The 22,983-nt window shown below is 39.7% G+C and overlaps 2 protein-coding genes across 2 annotated transcripts; both read right to left on the minus strand.

The window, feature by feature from the left end:
• Window positions 1–1,583: 1,583 nt before the first annotated feature.
• On the minus strand, window positions 1,584–21,018 carry LOC128500041 (natural cytotoxicity triggering receptor 3-like). The gene is made up of 7 exons (XM_053469056.1): window positions 20,964–21,018; window positions 19,756–20,109; window positions 19,016–19,129; window positions 18,351–18,372; window positions 18,225–18,259; window positions 2,498–2,538; window positions 1,584–1,641 (listed from the first exon to the last, which is right to left on the minus strand). The coding sequence occupies exons 1-5, from the start codon at window positions 21,004–21,006 to the stop codon at window positions 18,226–18,228; spliced, it is 567 nt and encodes a 188-aa protein (XP_053325031.1). The 5' UTR covers window positions 21,007–21,018; the 3' UTR covers window positions 1,584–1,641; window positions 2,498–2,538; window position 18,225.
• LOC128500042 (natural cytotoxicity triggering receptor 3-like) lies at window positions 7,414–9,821 on the minus strand. Its single transcript, XM_053469057.1, has 3 exons — window positions 9,720–9,821; window positions 8,527–8,880; window positions 7,414–7,901 (listed from the first exon to the last, which is right to left on the minus strand). Exons 1-3 carry the CDS (start codon window positions 9,760–9,762, stop codon window positions 7,759–7,761), a joined length of 540 nt encoding a protein of 179 aa, XP_053325032.1. The 5' UTR covers window positions 9,763–9,821; the 3' UTR covers window positions 7,414–7,758.
• Window positions 21,019–22,983: the final 1,965 nt, after the last annotated feature.

Genomic DNA, 22,983 nt, shown 5'->3' on the forward strand with positions numbered 1-22,983 from the left:
GGCAGAAAAGAAGACCCTAACCCACTGGCCCCACCAAGAAAGGACGCGCGTCATAATGTGATCTCACTTCAATGACGGGCGGACCGCAAGACACTGGCGAAACTGCTCATCGTATCTCCACCACCCCAGGCCTTCATAGACACGATAAGCATTTCATATGAGGTCGTGATAGCAGAAAAGCTCCGAACATTGTTCAGGCATCTTTTCACCAATAACACTGGCCCAGTTCCCAAGGGTTCTTAGGATTTTCCTGTATTGATACTTCTCCTTTTCGGAGTCTTTCATCTCTTTGTCCGGAGGCGGCAGATCATCCATGGGAAGGACAGAGGTCTGGCAACCCCCCAGCTGGATCTGCCACCCCGGTCGACCCCTGAGACGCTGCACTGGTTCCTTCACTTGCAAGAAGGTGTTACAGGCAATCGCACAGTCACCTCACTGACACTGCACCCCGGGGTTAGAGTCACAGCACCCCAAGTCCCTCTGTCGGAACCCCAAACTCTGCTCATTTAACCTAGACAATGAATGCACACCAGACACCTTGGCCAGATATAACATCCCAGCATACCTAGCAGACCCTAAAGAAGCCCTACCCATGCCTCACTCGTGTCCTGCTGCCCAGCAACCCCCGTACGCTAACAGGCTGCAAACATTTGCCTCTGCCTCACCCGCATTGCTGGCATACCTAGATAGCATTTCAGATGAAACTGGCATCTGAGCTTCTGCAGAACTTCTTTGGGATGAAAATTCCAGAAGGGGGGTTACCCCAGCCATGTCCTGATCAGAGGGGATCTACAAGGAAGCAATAGATGAATTTCTCACCCTTCCAGCCAGTGTTACAATAGCTCAGGAGACATGTCAAAAAGAGGGGGGTGTCAGAGGACCCAGACCCTGCTGCTTCAATGACAGGCTCCACCCACCAGAAGGAAGACGCAAGCCCACGGCCCTCTGAAAACTATCCTACAGCCCACTTGTATTTGGCCTCTAACTATTCAAGAAAGGCTTGACATTGCATATGTTTTAATCCTCTAGACATATAAAGTTTACAAAGGAAACTATCACTGATTAAATGTTAACATTTTAGGACATTGCTGCCCAAAACCCGCTGATACACGATGCAGCAATATTTGATTATTTATAGCAGAATACATCGTTCAAGAAGGTTAAGTGCTGGTCAGTAAAATATGAAACTTGCGAGCGTCCTGGAAAAAATGGCCAATGTGTTTTCATAGAAGAGATATTTTCACTATGTTTACTCTAAAACATCTTGCACTGTACACTTAATTATAAAGAAAACAAACAGCCAGACACACTTTTTTAATCCATTGAAATGAATATATATTTATATAGAAATGTATTATCCCCACACAGTGTCCACATTCCACATTGGAAGAGTTGCAATATTGTAAAAGCTAGGTATTATTTCCAGCTGTGTAAAATATAATGATAATATTACCATTCTCAAACCAAGAGAAGAGAAAAGGCAGAGTCCACCAAGTGCTGATTTCAGAGACAAGCAGGAGTAAGCAAGCAGGCTCTATCATTCTTCTGCATACTATTTAGACAGTTCCATGGTTACACTCATGCTAATGCTGCATAATGAACATTTTCCAGTTTATAAACTGTGTGTTCATTTGTGCATGCCTGTAAAGAGGAAGATACAAATATTTTAATTAAATATTATAACCATATACCCAAAATAACCAATGTTAATAAGAATAAAGAAATATACCAATATACAGTGCCATCACAGTTATTAGTGAGTACATCAGCACCACCAGATGACTCACCATCTTGAGGCTGGAGGCATGGGCATAACCAGTCCCACTCTGAGAGAAGGCTGAGGCCTCTCCCAGGCCCTTTGCTCTGGCAGCTGCTATTGTTAGTGGTGGCTGTTGTGGGTTTGCAACCATCCTAATAGCTCACTTTGGTGTCCGGCTTCTCTAACTTAGGACTTTCGTTATTCTTTACACCTTACCCTGCCTCGCAAGGCACCCACACTCTTGAAATGCTCCCACACTTTACTACGGCGCTGCCCACCAGACGAGGTAGCAGTTTGTTTTTCATGATGGTGGAGAGGAGAGAGACGCGACGGAGCCTCTGCTCACTGCTGGATCATGGTAGCGGGTAAGTAGCAGCTCCATAACACAATGAGACCGCCCCCAATTTCTTTGCTACTTTTTTATATGGTCCCTCCTACAGACAGTTGCTTCTCACTTTACCTCTTCAAAGAACTCCAAAATAGTTTGTAGTGGCTCCGAAACAGCTTGTAATGGTGGTGCAAAATGTGGCAAAAGAATGGACAAATCATACTGAAATTTTGGCGTTTTTGACATTCTTTTCTTCATTATCGGAGATTCATACTAATGTACGAAACAGGCACATTTCATAAAAATTACGTTTAGATGAATCCAAATGCAAAAGTCTATTATTCAATTACTTGCAGGCGTTGAATAAAGCCTAATGTATTATAATGCTTCAATACAAACAATTTAGTTACCTGTTGTGAGGCTGCAACTAGAAGCTCATCAATCTTTGGAGCTAAAACGACAAAAAAAAAAACAGAACGTTATGTAATAGATATCAGGTTTTTGTTAAGGCTAAATAACTGGTTATTGCATAACTTAAACTGCCAATGCAGATTAGCAGTACGAACTCTTTGCCAAAAAGTGAATAACACCTCATCCTGCTACTAATGTGAAGCATGAAATAATGCAAATATATTTTACCAGGAAAGGACTGTGCATTCAATACATTTACTATACCAAATATAGAGAATGCTACTGTAGTGGTAGCAAGGTTTTTTATGTTGCTGGGTCCTGGATCCCAAGGGCTGTAGTCTACTGGAGGGATACTTTGATCTTAATTGGCTGCCTGGAGATTTTCTTTGATCTGTTTTGACAAGCTGTGATCTTTAACTCCTTAACTACAAATGACCTCATGGACAATAACCGTCTTATGCACACACCTTATATTCCCCAGGGAGCATCACTGTCTGTAAACCTCCATACTAGAGGACTGCATTGGGATGAGGGGCCTGCAGGACCCGCCAAAAAACTTGCGGGTGGTCTTGCTGGTGTTGCGGCGGGTGCGGGCGGTCAGACACTGTACCTGCGGGTCCCGGAAATCCCGCACAGTCTCACAAGGCTGCCTTCGCGCTGCTTCCTCACAGCGTCTCTTCTTTTGCTCCGCCCAGGAACACAGCGGAGTCACGTGATTTTACGTCATTTCCTGTGACTCCGTTGTGTTCCTGGGTGGAACAAGAGAAGAGACGCTGTGATGGAGCAACACGAAGGCAGCCTTGTGGGACTGCATGGGAAATCTGCAGTTCAGGTAAGGAGGTGGGTGTGATTGACCACATATGTGGCGGGAGGGGACGTGATTGGACACAGATGTTGCGGGAGCGGGCAGGAGTGGAATTAGTGGGAGCGGGATTAAAAAAGCAGTCCCGCGCAGGGCTCTACTCCATACCTTCTCAACTGACACAAAAATTAGGAATGGAGCTCTCTTGGTTTGGCAAAATTACAAAATGTATTATTTAACAGCTTATAAAATTCATCAGTTATATAATCCTCAAGGGAGAGGTATTATTTGGGCTTAATCAATGATCCGTTCCTAAGCTCAGTCGGTGTTGCTGAAATGCCTCGATATTGAGGCGTTCAGCAACACAGTACAAAGCCAGGGGCCCATGTGATCGCTCTAGAGATTACAAACACAATAGGCATGCTGGCTCTCACAAAATGGTGGCACCCAGTACAAACAGCGATGGGATTCAGTCGGTTCTTGCCGGTTCGCACAAACCGTTTCCTTAACAAGTTAGAGTTCGCCGAACCGCTTCTTAAATACCCCATTATAGGCCGCACTTTTTCCCTCCACTTAAACCCTGGGGTGTCTAGTTTTCAAAAATGTATTGCTTGAATTTCATTGGCTGGCTTCAAAGATGACTTACTACTAAAGAATATGATGTATGTGCAAAAAGACTAATCACAGGGTCCAAAAGAAAACGGGTATAAAAATTTACTTTTATTATAGTCAGATCAAATAAAATTGGCTGAGAAATAAATTGCATCACCCCTAGGCACTAGCCAGCCACTAATAATATAGACACATAAAACATAAGTAAAACAACTAACGGACCCCACAAAATAGCTCAGACATAAGTGTCCCTATATATATAAAAATACCTGGGAACTTCTTCACTCTGGCTACCCGGAGAACTCCCTTGCAGGACGCGACCAGAACTGCCCACTGACATCAGCAGGCGGTCCCACTGATGTCAGTGGGCGGTCCCGTGATGTTGGTGGGTGGTCCCATGATGCCGGTGGGAAGTCCCGTGAGGCCGGTGGGAAGTGCCGCTGATATCAGTGGGAAACACCCCCGTTTAAAGGGAAAATGGGCGGGGAGGGGGTTCCTGTCAAGGTATGTATATAATGCATCGACTTTGTTAGGGAAAACTTCAAAATTATAATGTGAGCCCCGAACATAAATCTTTACTGAACATTGACTGGCACCTCAGTGTCTGGTTGTGAATGGTATTATAACCTGGAACATTTCGTTACCTGATGGTTCCTCAAATTACCCGCTCCAATCTACAAGGTGCAACGCTGGAGAGCCTCTGACACATGCTTTGCCAAAAGGCTTCATCAGTAGTTAACAATTATCTGCTAATTCAGCCCCCATGTGCTATTTAGAACATCTTTGAAGCTGGCCAATACAATTTACCCAATCAAACCATACATTTTTTAAGACTAGACACCCCAGGGTATTTCAAATTATAATATTTTAACTCTTTCACTAATTCTACCACCAGTCTTTGTCAGATTTTGTGGTAGTAATTGTTTCACTTTTTTCCACGCACATTTTACTTCAGGTGTGAACTTATGGCTCCTGGTATATGTCACACTGTCATACAACACACCAATATGTGTTCAGCAACATCTCCCGAGTACAGTGATACCACCCATTCATGGGTTTGTCGGGTTGCTTGGGCACTAAAAGGCACAATTAGGAAGTGTGCATTTTTCAAATTGGAATTTACCCTATCAAATCATATATTTTAAAAACTAGACACCCCAGGGTATATGCTGGTATTTTAACTCTTTCCATGTACACATTTTACCCACAAGCCTTCATCAAAGTTTGCAGTAGTGTTTCTTTACATGCACATTCTACTGCAGGTATGAATTTACAGCTCCTGGTATTTGTCACTGCCAAACAACAACCTAAAGTGTTCAGCAGCATCTCCTGAGTACAGTGATATCCCCCACACAGAGTTTGTTGGGTTGTTTGGGGGCTAAAAGGACACATTTGGGAAGTGTGCATTTTTTTCAATTGGAAATTAGACATGTGGTCATGCTGCCCCCTGTGTTGACCGGGACATTGTTGAACCCGGCCAATTCATTTTACCCCATTAAATCTGACAAAGATGGCACAGACAAGCTGTTTCGGGGCAAAAATGGTGCAGAAAAGGCCTTTTGGGGACACTGACAAGCCATTTGGGCACAAAGATGGCGCAGACAAGCAGTTATGGACAAAGACGTCATCCCGCAATATCTTAAAAAATGTGGTCACCTTATCCCACATTTTATTTCTGCCATTCAAAGATTCATTATGGGGTGGATGAGATTACTTCACAGGTGTATATCATACATCTCACATATACACATACTGTCATATACACATACTGTCATATACACATAAAAAACATTTTATATTATAGAAATTTTCAGGAAGCCTCAGGAACCATGTTGATTTTAGATTGTATCATATATTTATATTATAATATACATACAGTCATTACCAGACATAAGGCGCCACAGACAATTAACTCCCTCCATTACCAGACATGAGTAGTCTCAGACAATTAGCACCTGCTATTATCAGACATTACACACACAGTCACAAAAACAGACAAACATAGTCACCTACACACACACACATCATACACGCAGTGGGTTTCTTACCTGTTGCTGGCTGAAGCTTACACTGAGCTCCACGTGGAGGGACACAGCCAATCAGAAATCTCTCTTGATTGACTGAAACCTCCTTCACCAGGGGCTCCTCCAGCCACCTCTAATCTGTGGTCCATTGCACAGTTTTTTTTTATTTTTTTAAACATCTTGTTGTGTTTTTGTCTCCCTGGGCTGGTAATGGTTGTCCCCCATGATGGTAGCCCTAAAAACTTTATTGAGTGAAAATAACTTTACCTTTAATTTTTAACTCACTGAAAGCAATCAGTCTTCTGTGGAGAATCAGAAATAGAAGAAGTTGAAATTAAAACAGGGAAACTAACATTTTAGTGAAGATACATAATGAAAAAGAAGTAACACTTACGTTTCTTTGGTGGATGAATTAGCTGTGGGAGAGGAAAATAATTAGTTTGTCTACTGTTGCAGTTAGTATAATTCATAAAACAAATCAGATACATTAAAGGGAATTTCCAGCCATTATATGCTGCACACTGCAAGATTATAAACATAGAATTTGATGGCAGAAGAACCATGTGGCCAAAAATATAATGTGCAGCTGCACAATCCAGCTGGCAGCTACAAGTATGCCAGAGACACCATGTATTCTCCAAACTCATTGGGCATTATAGGAGAAGATTCAGAGCTGTTAATCTTGGCAAAGGGAGGTAGCACATAAAAAGAGCCAATAATAAATTTTTTTTTATAAACCTGTGTTGTGTTTGGAATTGTTTAATATCCTGGAGAGCAGAGTGTTCTTGTGTATTTTTTTTTAAAAAAAGATCAAAAGGTTAAACAATAAAGACACATTTTCAGAGCTTTGATTACTCATGTTTAGAAAAAAGGGGGTGATGAAAACCAGTATGAAGTAAGGTGTGTAGAGAGGAAACAATGGTCAATATACTTTCCTTTTTTGTCACTTGACCGGATACCCAGCTGCAACCCGTACACAACACTCTCCGGGTGTTTTAAATTAGAACAAAGATCACTAGGGGGCGCTCGTGTATACCGGTTGAAAAAAAATAAAAAATAAAACAGAAAAAAATTATGGTGTAGTATTATGCACGGATGAAAGCACCATATGTCTATATAATGCACTCACAATGTGTACATGTATTCAGGCTTCATAAACATCAAATCCTCCGGGTGGGTATGTAGTAAGCATATGTAAAAAAGCAGAAGACAGATAGGGACCTCAATGGTGTAGTGTCAAGCAGTTATTACCGCACGCAAATGTAGGAATGCACTTACACTTTTTGAGGGGGTGTAATACCCATATAGCAGAGAAAAAACACTTGATGTATATGGGTATTACACCCCCTCAAAAAGTGTAAGTGCATTCCTACATTTGCGTGCGGTAATAACTGCTTGACACTACACCATTGGGGTCCCTATCTGTCTTCTGCTTTTTTTTTTTTACTCATGTTTACCAAGGGTGCCAACATTTGTGGAAGGCACTGTACCCAGCAATATACCCAGCATATGCTATTTAAAAGCACCTATTTGAGGCATAAATATTTAAGTTTCCATCACACTATATGGCCACATATTGCTTACCCCACCACTATACCATAGCCCCCCCCCCTGTTTTGGCAAGTCTTATTTAATCCTAACATGGCTGTATTGCTTATCTTGGAGCTGAATCAGTGGGCCTGCACTGTCTTCTAAACAACTGCACTTTAAAGCTTTCTCTGGAAACTATTAATGAGTCCCCTGTGAGGTAGGTGGGGTGTTTAACCCTACAGTCTGTATTACCACTTCAACTGTATTTAAAACATCATACTTTGCGTTAGTATTACATTGTATTTTCCAGATATTTCTTACCTTGTCTGACATGTTTTAATAAAACTGCAGATGAAATGAAAATGATGAGAATTCCTCCAATTACACACACAGGTACGATAAAAGGGGTTTGTTTAGGAATTACATCTGGAACACCTGAAAGGCAGAAGGGAATCTCAATACTGTATACCAGTAAAATGTTTTTTTCCAGAATTTTCACCATTTTTGTTCAACAATAATTTTTTATATATATATATATATATACACACATTAGCTATATGCTCATAAATATAATATATTTAGAATTGATAATAGCCACACAATGCAAATAATGAAAAAAAAATCAAAATATATTAATGTACTTGTCGTGAGGTCACAATCACCCCATAATACAGAGATTTTCTAGGCAAATTTTAGAAAGTGTGCATTATTTATTTTTTAGTTGTGTGTCTTAATGGTGCTTCTTGTTACTTGTGACTGAAGTTAAATCTTGTCATTGTGTTATGCCCTGCATCTGTGAGAAGATTAATGCCTTTTGCTTCTTTTACTGCACTTTTATGTAACAGGTCTGAGCCCCAATAATGTTAATCTGTCAGTCTCCCCTCTGTAGTAACAAGCTATGTTAATTCTAAACAATGACTTCCAAGAAAACACACACTGGCTTTTTCGGGAAACTTGAAATTGACTGCAAGAGTTACTATTATGAACCTGCGCCTAAATGGAATTGGTCTTGTATTTATTTTTTGTTTCACATTGATTAAGAAATATTACACAATCTTACCTGTAACATTAAGAAATGTCCCTTTCCCATATTCTGTTATTGTCGTTATGGATATTACAGAAACTTCACATATATATATCCCGGTGTCTGTGATCTCCACTCTCTGCAGTTCAATGTTAGCTAACTTTTTCTTCTTGAAATCATCTTGATTTGTTCTTACAATTCTGCCTTTATAATGTTTGTTTGTATTTGAAATCTCATCACCATTCAGTACATGCCTGTACCATTTAAACGAACCGGCACTCATCTCATATAAGCTACTGAGGCCGTAGGTACATTCTAAAGTTATGTTGCTGCCTGGTACGGCACTCGCTGAAGGCATCTGGGTTACATGCAGTATCTGTAAATGGCAGCCTGCAAAAATAATTTCAATATAATGTTTTCAATTTACAAAATTTCACATTTAATTATATTGCAAACAATTGTCACAGATACAGTAACTAGGTAATGCATTTTCTAAAGATTTCAGAGGAAAAGTGCCATTCTCAAGGTGAGAATAATACTTTGTACGCCAAAACCAGTCGGTGTAGGATGGACTGGAACTATGTGGTGTTGATATTGTATTGTCCCTGTTAAATATTGTTTTCAATGACCTGAAATAAATAAAACTTTTTTCTACTAAAACAGAGGAGGTCTTGATATTGCTGATACAAGTTAAATCTACTCTCAACTGTGCTAGTTTATAAAGTTAAAGTTATTTATTAAATGCACAAATCTCACAACACTGGATGAGCTCTTTTGGGATTTCTATTATATTTAATATTAGCATATTGATAACTACTTTATTAGTTGTGTTCAGTATTTTGTTCTACAGAAAATGCTCTATGCATACATAAAAATGCACCTTGTGCTTATTTAATCACTGTTTATTACCTGTAGAAAAATGTGCTTCATTGAAGGGTGTTACGTTAACAAGAATTTTATAGGAATTGTGAAATAGTGTACTTTACATTCCAAAAAAAATCAAAAGGATCAAAAGGAAGCATTTCCCGTGAAATATAGAAATACATATATTTAATAAAGCAGTATAACAGCAGTAATATGGCACTTTAATTTAGGAAATAAAAACAACCTGTAGACATCGCCTGGGACTTTTTGTAGTCATAGGTAGACGTTTAAAAACATAAATACAGTATGTATGACCTATGGAGAAATTTAAGGATCAATTTACATTATTACATATATGATCTTACCTTGCAGTGCTGTCAGTATAACCAGTAGGCTTAGACTTTCCATAATCTTACTGCAACCAAAAGTGTTGTCAGCTGTCTGTTTTCTTAGGCTATAAAAGATAGGGGAAGAGAAACCATGCTTACAGAAGCAGTTATTCACATTTGTCACAGAATTATAAATTATTACATTTTCATACAACCAATCATGGACAACCAATCATGGTATACTCCAGGGTCCCATGCTGCCTCATTAATGAAGAATGCATATTAAAGTAGTTAGAAAGTAAATAAATGTTTTCATTTTAGTCTTTCCTTAGAAGATTTAACACAGAAAAACATAAGGAGTTTTAAGAAGTTCCCAGCAAAGATTGATAAATATGGCAAGCTTTACATGAATTCCAATGATGTTTCTAGTGCTGTATTTAGCCATAAAAAGTATTAATTTCCGCAAAACCATTTAACAGCAGTTATGTCCAGAATTTCACTACTGTGTTATATATTTTGCAAAAATCTTGGTGATCCCAGACAAAAATTATTTGCCAACCTGCTGAAATGTCTTTAAATTTGTTCATAGATTAGTTATCTCTCTCACACATTTTCTAGGAGGTTTGCCAGTAATTGTAAAATGTTGCTTTATCCCGGCAACAGGTGCTTAAACAAGCTATGATTAGCATTTTGGCAGCATTCCCAGAAAATGTGGTTAAGGTTCAAATTGGGTACATGTGCTAAGCATTCATGGCCCAATCAATCTAATAGGTGCTGTTTATTAAGTAATAGTAAGTGCAAACGCTACAGGAAACATCAAGGATGGTGGTGCAAAAGGTTACCTACAGCAAAAGAAAAAAAAGTATATAGTTAACCATTGCAACGCCAGAGATATCTAAACTGAAAAAAATCCTACCTCGGATCACTCTAAAATTCAACTTTTATTAATATCTTTAAAGATCTCAACCAAAGTACCAACTTATATTAGAGAAGTAAGGGGTTTTGTTACTTGTACTAGGAAACTGTTCCACATATCCACCAACCCCACATTATAGTAAATATTCCATAAATAAGACTTAAATAATAGTACAAATTTTAGGGTTCCTGTGAACCTCAAGGTTCTTCTGCACAGACAGGACTGGGGGGCAGAGAGGGAGACATGTTTTTGGCCCACAAATTTTGCATTCTGTGCATTCAATACATTTAGCAAGTAATGTACCAAATACTGTAGTGGTAGCAAGGTTTTTTATGTTGCTGGGTCCTGGATCCCAAGGGCTCCAGTCTACTGGAGGGATACTTTGATCTTAATTGGCTGCCAATTGGCTTAATTGGAGAGTTTCTTTGATCTGTTTTGACAAGCTGTGATCTTTAACTCCTTAACGACAAATGACCTCATGGGCAATAACCGTCTTATGCACACACCTTATATTCCCTAGGGAGCATCACTGTCTGTAAACCTCCACACTAGAGGACTGCATTGGGATGAGGGACCCGCCAAAAAACTTGCAGGCAGTCTTGCTGGTGTTGCGGAGGGTGCAGGCGGTCAGACACTGTACCTGGGGGTCCCGTAAATCCCACGCACTCCCGCAAGGCTGCCTTTGCGCTGCTTCCTCACAGCGTCTCTTCTTTTGCTCTGCCCAGGAACACAGAGTCACGTGATTTTACGTCACTTCCTGTGACTCTGCTGTGTTCCTGGGCGTTCAGGTAAGGAGGTGGGCGTGATTGACCACATATGTGGTGGGAGCGGGTGGGATGGACCACATATGTGGCTGGAGGGGGCGGGATTGGACACATGTGGCGGGAGCAGGGAGGAGTGGAAAACACACATTGCAGGAGCAGGCGGGATTGGACAAAAAAAGCAGTCCCGCACAGGGCTCTACTCCATACCTTCTCAACAGCAACAAAAATTAGGACTGGAGCTCTCTTGGTTTGCAAAACTACAAAATGTATTATTTAACAGTTTATAAAATTCATCAATTATATAATCCTCAAGGGAGAGGTATTATTTGGTCTTAATCAATGATCCTAAGCACAGTCAGTGTTGCTGAATTGCCTCGATATTGAAAAAGTAAAAAGCCAGGGGCCCATGTGATCGCTCTAGAGATCACAAACACAATAGAAATGCTGCCTCTCACAAAATGGGGGCACCCAGTAAAAACAGCGATGGGATTCAGCTGGTTCTTGCCGGTTCATGCGAACCGTTTCTTAAAAAATTTAGAGTTCGCCAAACCGTTTCTTAATTACCCCATTATAGGCCGCACTTTTTCCCTACACTTAAACCCTGGGGTGTCTAGTTTTCAAAAATGTATGCCTTGAATTTCATTGGCTGGCTTCAAAGATGAATTACTACTAAAGAATATGCTGTATGTGTAAAAAGACGAATCACAGGGTCCAAAAGAAAACGGGTATAATAAATTATTACAAATTTACTTTTTTATACTCAGATCAAATAAAATCGGCTGAGAAATAAATCGCATCACCCCCAGCCATTAGTCAGCCACATATTGACACATAAAACATAAGTAAAACAACTAACGAACCCCACAAAACAGCTCAAACATAAATGTCCCTATATATACTTCACTCTTCACTGATGTCAGTGGGCGATCCTGTGATATCGGTGGGTGGTCCCGATATGCCGGTGCAAAGTCCCGTGATGCCGGTGGGAAGTCCCGCTGATGTCAGTGGGAAACACCCCCATTTAAAGGGCAAATGGGCCGGGAGGGGGGCCTGTCAACGTATGTATATAATGCGTCCACTTTGTTAGGGAAAACTTAAAAATGATACTGGCACCTCAGTGTCTGGTTGTGAATGGTATTATTACCTGATTGTTCCTCAAATTTCACGCTCCAATCTACAAGGGGCAACGCTGGAGAGCCTCTGTGGGGTCACCTGATACATGCTTTGCCAAAAGGCTTCATCATGAGTTAACTATGGTTTTTAAATGTTCTGTATCGCCTGTCTAGGAACATAAATGGCCAATCAGAAAGCTGTATTATTAACTGCAGTTACTAAGGAAAGTTAGTTCACCTAATTCTCCACCAATCCAGAGTCTTAATCATTAGGGGATGTGAATCCCAGTCTCCAATCAACACAATGACAGGTAAATTGCACCCTCAGGCTAGATAACTGATGCCAAGTAACAAGAGGCTATTAAGCTGAATTGGTTTGGCATCCACACAAACCACAAACCCAGGGGCGTAACTAGAAGCCTCAGGGCCCTGGTGCGAGAATCTGTTAAGGCCCCCCATTCTCAACCCAATCTACCCCCTCCCTACCTCCCCATTTTCACTATCTACCCCCTCTCCCCCCTTCTCAGGCTATCTATCCTCTCCCTACCCCCTTCTCACTATCTATCCCTCCCTACCCCCCCATTCTCACTATCTAACCCCTCTCCTCCCTTCTCAGGCTATCTATCCTCCTTTCTCTCTCCTCTCACTATTTACCCTCTCCCTACCTCCCTTCTCACTATCTACCACTCTCTACCCCTCCCTTCTCACTATCTATCCTCTCCCTACCCCCCCTTCTCACAATCTACCCTCTCACTTCTCACTATCTACCCTCTTCCTTCCCCCCTTTTCACTATCTACCCTCTCCCTACCCCATCTTACTATCTACCCTCTCCCTACTCCCCCTTCTCACTATCTGTCGTCTCCCTACCCCCCTTTGTAGGTCACTTACCATGCAGTCCTGTGGTGGGGGTGCGAGGCCTCTGTCTCGCTGCTCTGCTGCGGTGTGCACAGTTTCACTGCACTCGGCACCCCTTGGGCCCCCCTGACTGGCAGAACTCCAGGGCCCGGTCGCAGTCGCGACCCCGGTAGTTCTGCCACTGCACAAACCACATCAAAGCACCTAAGGACTGAGGATGCCAGCCAAGACCTATTAACAGTTAAACTCATGTACTTGTGTAGCCTACTCTTATACAATAACCTAATAATATTGTTGAATATTAAAAAATATGAAAAAATAAATACCAAAACAGGTCTTAGTATTACTTATTTAACTTGAAGCAAATTCCTAGGTTATTTTAAGTGAATGAAGTGTTATTTGTCACCCCTTCGTGACAAAGGCTGATGTTTTTTTTTAACATTTCTGTGGTGTTCGTGTTTAGCTGTAATTTCCTTCTTCCCCATGTACTGAACCCACACAAGTTATATATTTTTTTTTACAGGACATGAATGGCTTTATTTAGATGTCATTATTTTGATTGTATTTTATCAGTTATTATAAAAAAGTATAAAATATGGTGAACAATTGAATTTTACTTGAAAAATCTTTTACTCATCTATAAAAGCTAATAAAAAACTTGCTAAGTAGAATTTACTATGTGTCCTAAGTTTAGAAATGCCCAATGTTTTTTTTGTTTTACTGTTTTCTTCATGTTATCGGTTGATAATTACAAATAGCATTTTGCTATTTCATAATCATTTTTTCCATATCTGCTAATTCAGCCTCCATGTGCTATTTGGAACATCTTTGAAGCTGGCCAATGCAATTTACCCCATCAAACCATAAAACCATATCTTTTTGAAAACTTTAACTCTTTCACTAATTCTACCACCAGTCTTTGTCAAATTCTGTGGTAGTAATTGTTTCGCTTTTTTTCCACACACATTTTACTTCAGGTGTGAACTTATGGCTCCTGGTATATGTCACACTGTCATACAACACACCGATATGTGTTCAGCATAGTAACATAGTAACATAGTTCATAAGGTTGAAAAAAGACCAAAGTCCATCAAGTTCAACCTATATACATATTGTGTCCCTACTGTGTTGATCCAGAAGAAGGCAAAGAACTCTTATGAAGCAGATGCCAATTGCCCCATACCAGGGGGAAAATTGCTTCCCGACTCCAAATATGGCAATCAGAATAAATACCTGGATCAACGTTCTGTCCCTATTAATCTAATATCCATAACTTGCAATATTATTGCTTTCAAGAAACACGTCCAGGCTCTTTTGTGAACTCTTTTATTGAGTTTACCATCACCACTTCCTCTGGCAGAGAGTTCCATAATCTCACCGCTCTTACTGTAAAGAACCCCCGTCTGTGCTAGTGTAGAAACCTTCTTTCCTCCAGCCGTAGAGGATGTCCCCTTGTTAGTGGTAGTAATTGTTTCGCTTTTTTTCCACACACATTTTACTTCAGGTGTGAACTTATGGCTCCTGGTATATGTCACACTGTCATACAACACACCGATATGTGTTCAGCAACATCTCCCGAGTACAGTGATACCACCCATTCATGGGTTTGCCTGGCTGTTTGGAGGCAAAAGGGCCACATTTGGGGCATACACATTATTCAATGTTGAACTTTGACATTTGGTGATCTTGTGCCCATGCCCTATTTGGTGCATCTTTGAGCCTGGCCAATTCAATGAGCCCAATAAAACCATATATTTTTGAAAACTAGACAACCCAGGATATTTCCGATGCTGGTATTTTAACTCAGGGAAGAAAACACATTTTACCACTAGCCTTTGTCAAAGTTTGCAGTAGTATTTTTTGTGTATATTCTTCCCCACAAATTTACAGCTCCTTATATATGTCTCTATCAGACAACACCACAATATGTGTTCAGCAACATCTCCTGAGTACATTGATACCACCCATGCATGGGTTTGTCGGGTTGGTCACCTTATCCCACATTTTATTTCTGCCATTCAAAAATTCATTATGGGGTGGATGCGGTTACTCCACAGGTGTATACACATAAAATACATTTTATATTATAGAAATTATCAGGAAGCCTCATGAACCATGTTGATTTTAGATTGCATCATATATTTATATTATTATAATATACATACAGTCATTAACAGACAAAAGGAGTCACAGACAATTAAACCCCTCCATTACCAGACATGAGTAGTCTCAGACAATTAGCACCTGCTATTATCAGACATTACACACACAGTCACACAAACAGACACACACAGTCACCTACACACACATACATCATACACGCAGTGGGTTTCTTACCTGTTGCTGGCTGAAGCTTACACTGAGCTCCACGTGGAGGGACACAGCCAATCAGAAATCTCTCTTGATTGACTGAAACCTCCTTCACCAGAGTAAGGGCTTCTCCAGCCACCTCTAATTACACAATTATTCTAGACTCGATGACCGAATAATTGGAAATTTAATAAAGACAGGAGGCGAATATTTGCATTGACTTTCTTTACTATCGCCTTAGCAGCAAAGATAAAAATAGAACATTGGTAACAATCATAAAAAAGTTCAACAATATAATCATGGAAGCAGCCCCTCCTTCCTCCTCTTTCTGCAGCACGTGAACCATGGAAACGGAAGATGGAAGACAGGTAAGTAAACAGTCTGAAGAAAACTTGATCGAAGCATCAAGGTTAAGCCCAAGAAATTAGGAAGATCAGGAACGTGGACACCTCGCTCAATGGTTTACACTGAAAAAATAAGAGAGACACATGACAGTCTCTGATTGTATAAGCATTAAATAATCAAAATACAATGAGAGATATCGTAAATATACAGATAATAAGATACAACATACCACCAAGCAGCAATAAATATAAATAAGTAAACTTCAATAAAATAAGAAGAATATATCAAAAGGGTGGTAGGGGGGAAATATTCGCCTCCTGTCTTTATTAAAATTCCAATTATTCGGTCATCGAGTCTAGGATAATTGTGTAATTTTATTGCAAGACAGGAGGCTCATATTTGCAATTTTAATGTTGGGCCAATAAAGGCAACACAGCCGAAGATAATGGCCGAAAATAAAATGCCTTAAAAGTGGAGGCACGTGACCAATCAGCTGTATGAAGAATATCTGATAGAGAAGCTCCGGCGAAGAAAGCACCTGAAGCCGCCGCCCCTCGGACAGAATGCGCCCCAAAATGATGATTGATATCTGCGAGAGTGAGAAGCCTACGAATCCATCTTGCTAAGGTTGGCGAGGAAACCGGATGAAAAGGTTTAGAATAAGAAATTAAAAGTTGAAAAGCTGAAACTGGACGAAAAGGAGAAGCAAGGTAAGTCCGAAGACATCTAGCGATACAGAGTTTGGGATACTCAGTGAGATAAGGATAAGAAATAGAAGTCGAAGAAGTTTTCGTATGTCTATGAATTAAGAAATTAACTCGGACACGCGACGAAATGGAAGTAAGCAAAGCAATATGGTAAGTTTTGCTGATAATTGACGTAATGTCAAATAATCATTGTCGGGCCGCTGCCGTAAAAAATCAAGGAGTATGGAAACATCCCAGAATGAATCATACGGAGCATTCAGAGGTCGACGTAAACGAAGACAACAAACTAAAGGATCCCTCCAATGGGACCCTCCTTGGATCCAATATGTCCGCTGGAAATTAATGGAGCTGTAAGATTTGTCTTAGGAAAACATTTCTGCTAAAAAAATTAATATAGAAGTAACAGGGGCAGAATGGGGATCACTCTGTCGTCCCACACACCAAGCAGACAAGGACTTCCATGCTGCTCTATAAGCCTGGTGTCTACCAGGAGCCCAAGAGTCTCTGAGCAATCTCTAGCATCCTGCGATAATTCCTGGACAGGGTGAAATCCCCGGAAATTGTCCAAGCAACTAAGGAGAGACGGCCTTCGAGAATCAGAGGATGGGACTGACCTTCTGGTCCCTGGAGAAGAGATGGAAAAACAGGGAGCGCTAAAGGATCCTGGATCGACATTTCCAGAAGAGCTGAAAACCAAAGTTGGGAGCGCCATAACAGAGTTACCAGAACTACAGTTATCTGGGTCTTGAGGAGTGCTGGATGGCCCTGGGAATAAGGGAAAAAGGAGGGAAAGCATTAACTCCCAATGGAGGCCAGGTTTGCAAGAATGCATCCGTAGCTAGAGCCTCCGGGTCTGGGAGCCAACTGAAAAATTCCATTGTCTGACGGTTTATCCGAGAGGCAAACAGATCTAGTGTTAAAGGACCCCTGAGGGAATCGAGGGAACAAAAGACTGTCCTGTGGATCATCCAGTCGCTGGCATCTCTCCAATTCCTGGAAAACCAATCTGCGGTTTGGTTCTCCACTCCCGGAACATATTCTGCACAGCAACAGTTGCTGTGCAGAAGAGAAAACAAAATGGCGTCAAAAGTCTTGCGAGAACAAGAATGAAACCAAAAACCAATAATAATAATACAGACAATAAGGTGATGCAATCACTAGAATATAAATTAAAGGTAATATGTTATAATTACCCTAAACAAACACGAGAATCATACATAAATTTAAATGTAATAGAACTTCATGGTGAGCAGCAAAGAAAGAGGAGAAAGGAGGGTCTGCTTTCATGATTATATTGTTGAACTTTTTTATGATTGGTTACCAATGTTCTATTTTTATCTTTGCTGCTAAGGTGACAGTAAAGAAAGTCAATGCAAATATGAGCCTCCTGTCTTTCAATAAAATTAGTGGTCCAGTGCACAGCTTTTTTGTTTTTTTAAACATCTTGTTGTGTTTTTGTCTCCCTGGGCTGGTAATGGTTGTCCCCCATGATGGTAGCCCTAAAAACTTTATTCAGTAAAAATAAATATACCTTACATTTTTAACTCACTGAAAGCAATTGGTCTTCTGTGGAGAATCAGAAATAGAAGAAGTTGAAATTAAACAGGGAAGCTAACATTTTAGTGAAGAAACATAATGAAAAAGAAGTAACACTTACAGTTCTTTGGTGGATGAGTTATCTGTCTACTGTTGCAGTTAGTATAATTCATAAAAAAATCTGATACATTTAAGGGACTTTATATGCCATTATATGCTGTACACTGCAACAGTATAAACACAGAATTTGATGGCAGAAGAACCATGTGGCCAAAACATATAATGTGCAGCTGCACAATCCAGCTGGAAGCTGCAAGTATGCCAGAGACACCATGTATTCTCCAAACTCATTGGGCATTATAGGAGAAGATTCGGAGCTGGTAATCTTGGCAAAGGGAGGTAGCACATAAAAAGTGCCAATAATAATAATATTTTTTTTTTATAAACCTGTATTGTGTTTGGAATTTTTTGATATTCTGAGGAGCAGAGTGTTCTTGTGTATTTAAAAAAAAAAAAAAAAAAAGATCTAAAGGTTAAACAATAAAGACACATTTTCACAGCTTTGATTAGTCATGTTTACCAAGGGTGCCAACATTTGTGGAGGGCACTGTACCCAGCAATATACCCAGCATATACTATTTAAAAGCACCTATTTGAGGCATAAATATTAAATACTATATGCAGGGCCGGCCCAAGACATAATGCCGACTGGGGCGAAGTTACCACTTCAACTGTATTTAAAAAATCATACATTTCATTAGTATTACATTTCCAGATATTTCTTACCTTGTCTGGCATGTTTTAATAAAACTGCAGATGAAATTAAAATGATGAGAATTCCTCCAATTATACACACACGTATGATAAAAGGGTTAAGTTTATGAATGACTTCTGGAACACCTGAAAGGCAGAAGGGAATCTCAATACTGTATACCAGTAAAATGTTTTTTGGCATTTCCAGAATTTTCACCATGCCTTTTGTTCAACAATAATTTTCTTTTTTTATATATATAGAGTACACACATAAGCTATATTCTCATAAATATAATATATTTAGAATTGATAATAGCCACACAATGCAAATAATTTTAAAAAAAAGCCCCTCAAAATATATTACTGTACTTGTCGTGAGGTCAAAATCACCTCATAAAATAGAGATTTTCTAGGCAAATTTTAGAAAGTGTGCATTATTTATTTTTTAGTTGTGTGTCTTAATGGTGCTTCTTGTTACTTGTGACTGAAGTTAAATCTTGTCATTGTGTTATGTACTGCATCTGTGAGAAGATTAATGCCTTTTGCTTCTTTTACTGCACTTTTATGTAACAGGCCAGAGCCCCAATGATGTTAATCTGTCGGTCTCCCCTCTGTAGTAACAAGCTATGTTAATTCTAAACAATGACTTCCAAGAAAACACACACTGGCTTTTTTGACTGCAAGGGTTACTATCATGAACCTGTGCCTAAATGGAATTGGTCTTGTATATATTTTTTGTTTCATATTCATTAAGAATTATTACACAATCTTACCTGCAACATTAAGAAATGTCCCTTTCCCATATTCTGTTATGTTGGTTATGGATATTACAGAAACTTCACATATATATATCCCGGTGTCTGTGAGCTCCAATCTCTGCAGTTCAATGTTAGCTAACTTTTTCTTCATGAAATCATCTCCATTTGTTCTTACAATTCTGCCTTTATAATGTTTGTTTGTAAGTGAAATCTCATCACCATTCAGTACATGCCTGTACCATTTAAACGAACCGGCACTCATCTCATATAAGCTACTGAGGCCGTAGTTACATTCTAAAGTTATGCTGCTGCCTGGTACGGCACTCGCTGAAGGCCTCTGGGTTACATGCAGTATCTGTAAATGGCAGCCTGCAAAAATAATTTCAATATAATGTTTTCAATTTGCAAAGAAAAATTTCACATTTAATTATATTGCAAACAATTGTCACAGATACAGTAACTAGGTAGTACATTTTCTAAAGATTTCAGAGGAAAAGTGCCATTCTCAAGGTGAGAATAATACTTTGTGCGCCAAAACCAATCGATGTAGGATGGACTGGAACTATGTGGTGTTGATATTGTATTGTACCTATTAAATATTGTTTTTAATGGGCTGAAAAAAATAAAACTTTTTTATACTAAAACAGAGAAAGTCTTGATATTGCTGATACATGTTAAATCTACTCTCAACCGTTCTAATTTATAAAGTAAAAGTAAAAGTTATTTATTACGTGCACAAATCTCACAACACTGGATGAGCTCTTTTGGGATTTCTATTATATTTAATACTAGCATATTGATAACTACTTTATTAGATGTGTTCAGTATTTTGGTCTACAGAAAATGCTCTATGCATACATAAAAATGCACCTTGTGCTTATTTAATCACTGTTTATTACCTGTAGAAAAATGTGCTTCTTTGAAGGGTGTTACATTAACAAGAATGTTATAGGAATTGTGAAATAGTGTACTTTACTTGCCAAAAAAGTCAAAAGGATCAAAAGGAAGCGTTTCCCGTGAAATATAGAAATACATATATTTAATAAAGCAGTATAACAGCAGTAATATGGCATTTTTTTTTAGGAAATAAAAACAGCCTGTAGACATAGCCTGGGACTTTTTGTAGTCATAGCATAGGTAGACGTTTTAAAACATAAATACAGTATGTATGACCTATGGAGAACTTTAAGGATCAATTTACATTGTTACATATATGATCTTACCTTGCAGTGCTGTCAGTATAACCAGTAGGCTTAGACTTTCCATAATCTTACCGCAACCAAAGGTGTTGTCAGCTGTCTGTTTTGTTAGGCTATAAAAGATAGGGGAAGAGAAACCATGCTTACAGAAGCAGTTATTCACATTTGTCACAGAATTATAAATTATTACATTTTCATACAACCAATCATGGACAGCCAATCATGGTATACGTCAGGGTCCCATGCTGCCTCATTAATGAAGAATGCATATTAAAGTACTTAGAAAGAATGGTCCCTTTAAGTTAATAAACGTTTTCATTTTAGTCTCTCCTTAGAAGATTTAACACAGAAAACCACACAGAGTTTTAAGAAGTTCCCAGCAAAGATAAATATGGCAAGCTTTATATGATGTTTCTAATGCTGTATTTAGCCATAAAAAGTATTAATTTTCGTAAAACCATTTAACAGCAGTTATTGTATTTGCTTGATTATAAGACGAACTTACCGATGCTTCTGAGTCCCCGGTGCTTGGTCCGGGCAGCGTGTAGAGCTCTACGCGATTCGCGTACACAACTTCCGCTTGAGCCTCCCAGAAAAGAATATAATTATCTATCTGTTCTAAATTATCATCTTAGTAATTTGCCTAAGATGTTTCTAGCATGGTTTTGAAGTCTTCCTGGGATAGAATGCTGGAAATCTCCATTTTCTATGAGAGTACAAGGTAAGTTGAGAGTGAGGTAAACCGGGGCATGATCAGAGACAACTATAACGTCTATTTATGTAGCAAAGACTGGCGGCAGAAGAGTTGCTAGGGTGAGGATCATGTCTAATCTCTTTACTGGTTGGCCGTGTTACATGCCATGGGTCTACCGGACATAGTGAGGTGTGTAAAAACATGGATACCTTCCGTAGAAGCTGATTTGTGTACTGTCTTAGATATATTGTTAAACATTACATACATATGAATATAAAAGGCATTGTTTGAGTAATTGGGAGCATAAGTATTGACCACACAAAATATTTGGTTACAGACAGTTAGCTCTACCACTGGGATTGTGCTGTCATGATTGTTGTGCTAGCAAACCTGGTGTTTGTTGCAATAGCAATTTGGTTCCCAGTTTGTTATTGAACAACATAACGTTTTACTTTAGTTGTAGAAGCTATTTTAGTGTCAGAAGCAGACAAATGAAGCTCTTCAATTTTGCTTCTAGATACACATAACCCTGTAAGTTTATTTTACACTCGGATTCCACAGTGTAAAATTTTAATATAAGCTCTCTGTATAGAGTTGATTAGTATAGTCAGGGCCGGCCCAAGGCAAAATGCCGCCTGGGGCGAAGTTTAAAATGCTGCCCCCCCATTATCTACCCTGCCGTCCCCCCATTATCTACCCTTCCTCTCCCTCCCTCCCTATTATCTACCCTACCCCCCCTTGTACTTACCTTTCAGCAGTCCTGCGGCGAGTCTCCCTGCTCGGTCTCGGTACCGGCTTGTAATGCTGAGCGCCGGAAATGATGTCATCTTCCGGCGCTCAGCATTATAAGCCGGCACCGAGCTAGAGGGCTCGCAGAGGAGAGAGGGGCGCCGAGCAGGTACTGACAACTCGGACCGGCCCTGAGTATTGTATTTATTTGCAAAGTGTTGAATCTAAATGCATTTTATATTTCTAGTTTATCTGATTGTGTTGCAGCTTTTACAGAACTATTCACAGAAGTAAACTCCGTTTTGGAATAAACACAACGATTTTGGTCTATTTTATTACCTTGCTGTCAGCTGAGGGTTAGTAGGACAGCATAGGGATCAATTATTGTATTGTGTAAGTCGCCAATCATGACTGCTACAACTCTAGATTTGTTTATGTATGAGGCTGAGTAGCAATCTGAGCAGCAATCCCGAATCCAATACTCTTTAAGGGTCGAGATATGTCCTGTCTTCCGATGTGTTTCTTGAGGTAATGTACCGTATTGGCTCAAATACAGGCTGCACCCAATTTTAGGCTGCACTCTTAAAGTTATGCTTTATCCCGTTAATGTCTGCTTCAGTA

The sequence above is a fragment of the Spea bombifrons genome, chromosome 6, assembly GCF_027358695.1.
Source record: "Spea bombifrons isolate aSpeBom1 chromosome 6, aSpeBom1.2.pri, whole genome shotgun sequence".
In the NCBI taxonomy this organism is placed as follows: Eukaryota; Metazoa; Chordata; class Amphibia; order Anura; family Pelobatidae; genus Spea; species Spea bombifrons.

Excerpts from the sequence above, each read along its gene's own strand:
- LOC128500042 (XM_053469057.1), bottom strand. The coding sequence starts at position 9,762 with ATGGAAAGTCTAAGCCTACTGGTTATACTGACAGCACTGCAAG. Across the intron at positions 8,881-9,719 it reads TATACTGACAGCACTGCAAG|GCTGCCATTTACAGATACTG; the intron begins GTAAGATCATAT and ends TTATTTTTGCAG. Across the intron at positions 7,902-8,526 it reads GACATTTCTTAATGTTACAG|GTGTTCCAGATGTAATTCCT; the intron begins GTAAGATTGTGT and ends TCTGCCTTTCAG.
- LOC128500041 (XM_053469056.1), bottom strand. The coding sequence starts at position 21,006 with ATGGAAAGTCTAAGCCTACTGGTTATACTGACAGCACTGCAAG. Across the intron at positions 18,373-19,015 it reads ATTAAAACATGCCAGACAAG|ATAACTCATCCACCAAAGAA; the intron begins GTAAGAAATATC and ends AACAGTAGACAG. Across the intron at positions 18,260-18,350 it reads AACTCATCCACCAAAGAACT|AAGACCAATTGCTTTCAGTG; the intron begins GTAAGTGTTACT and ends GATTCTCCACAG.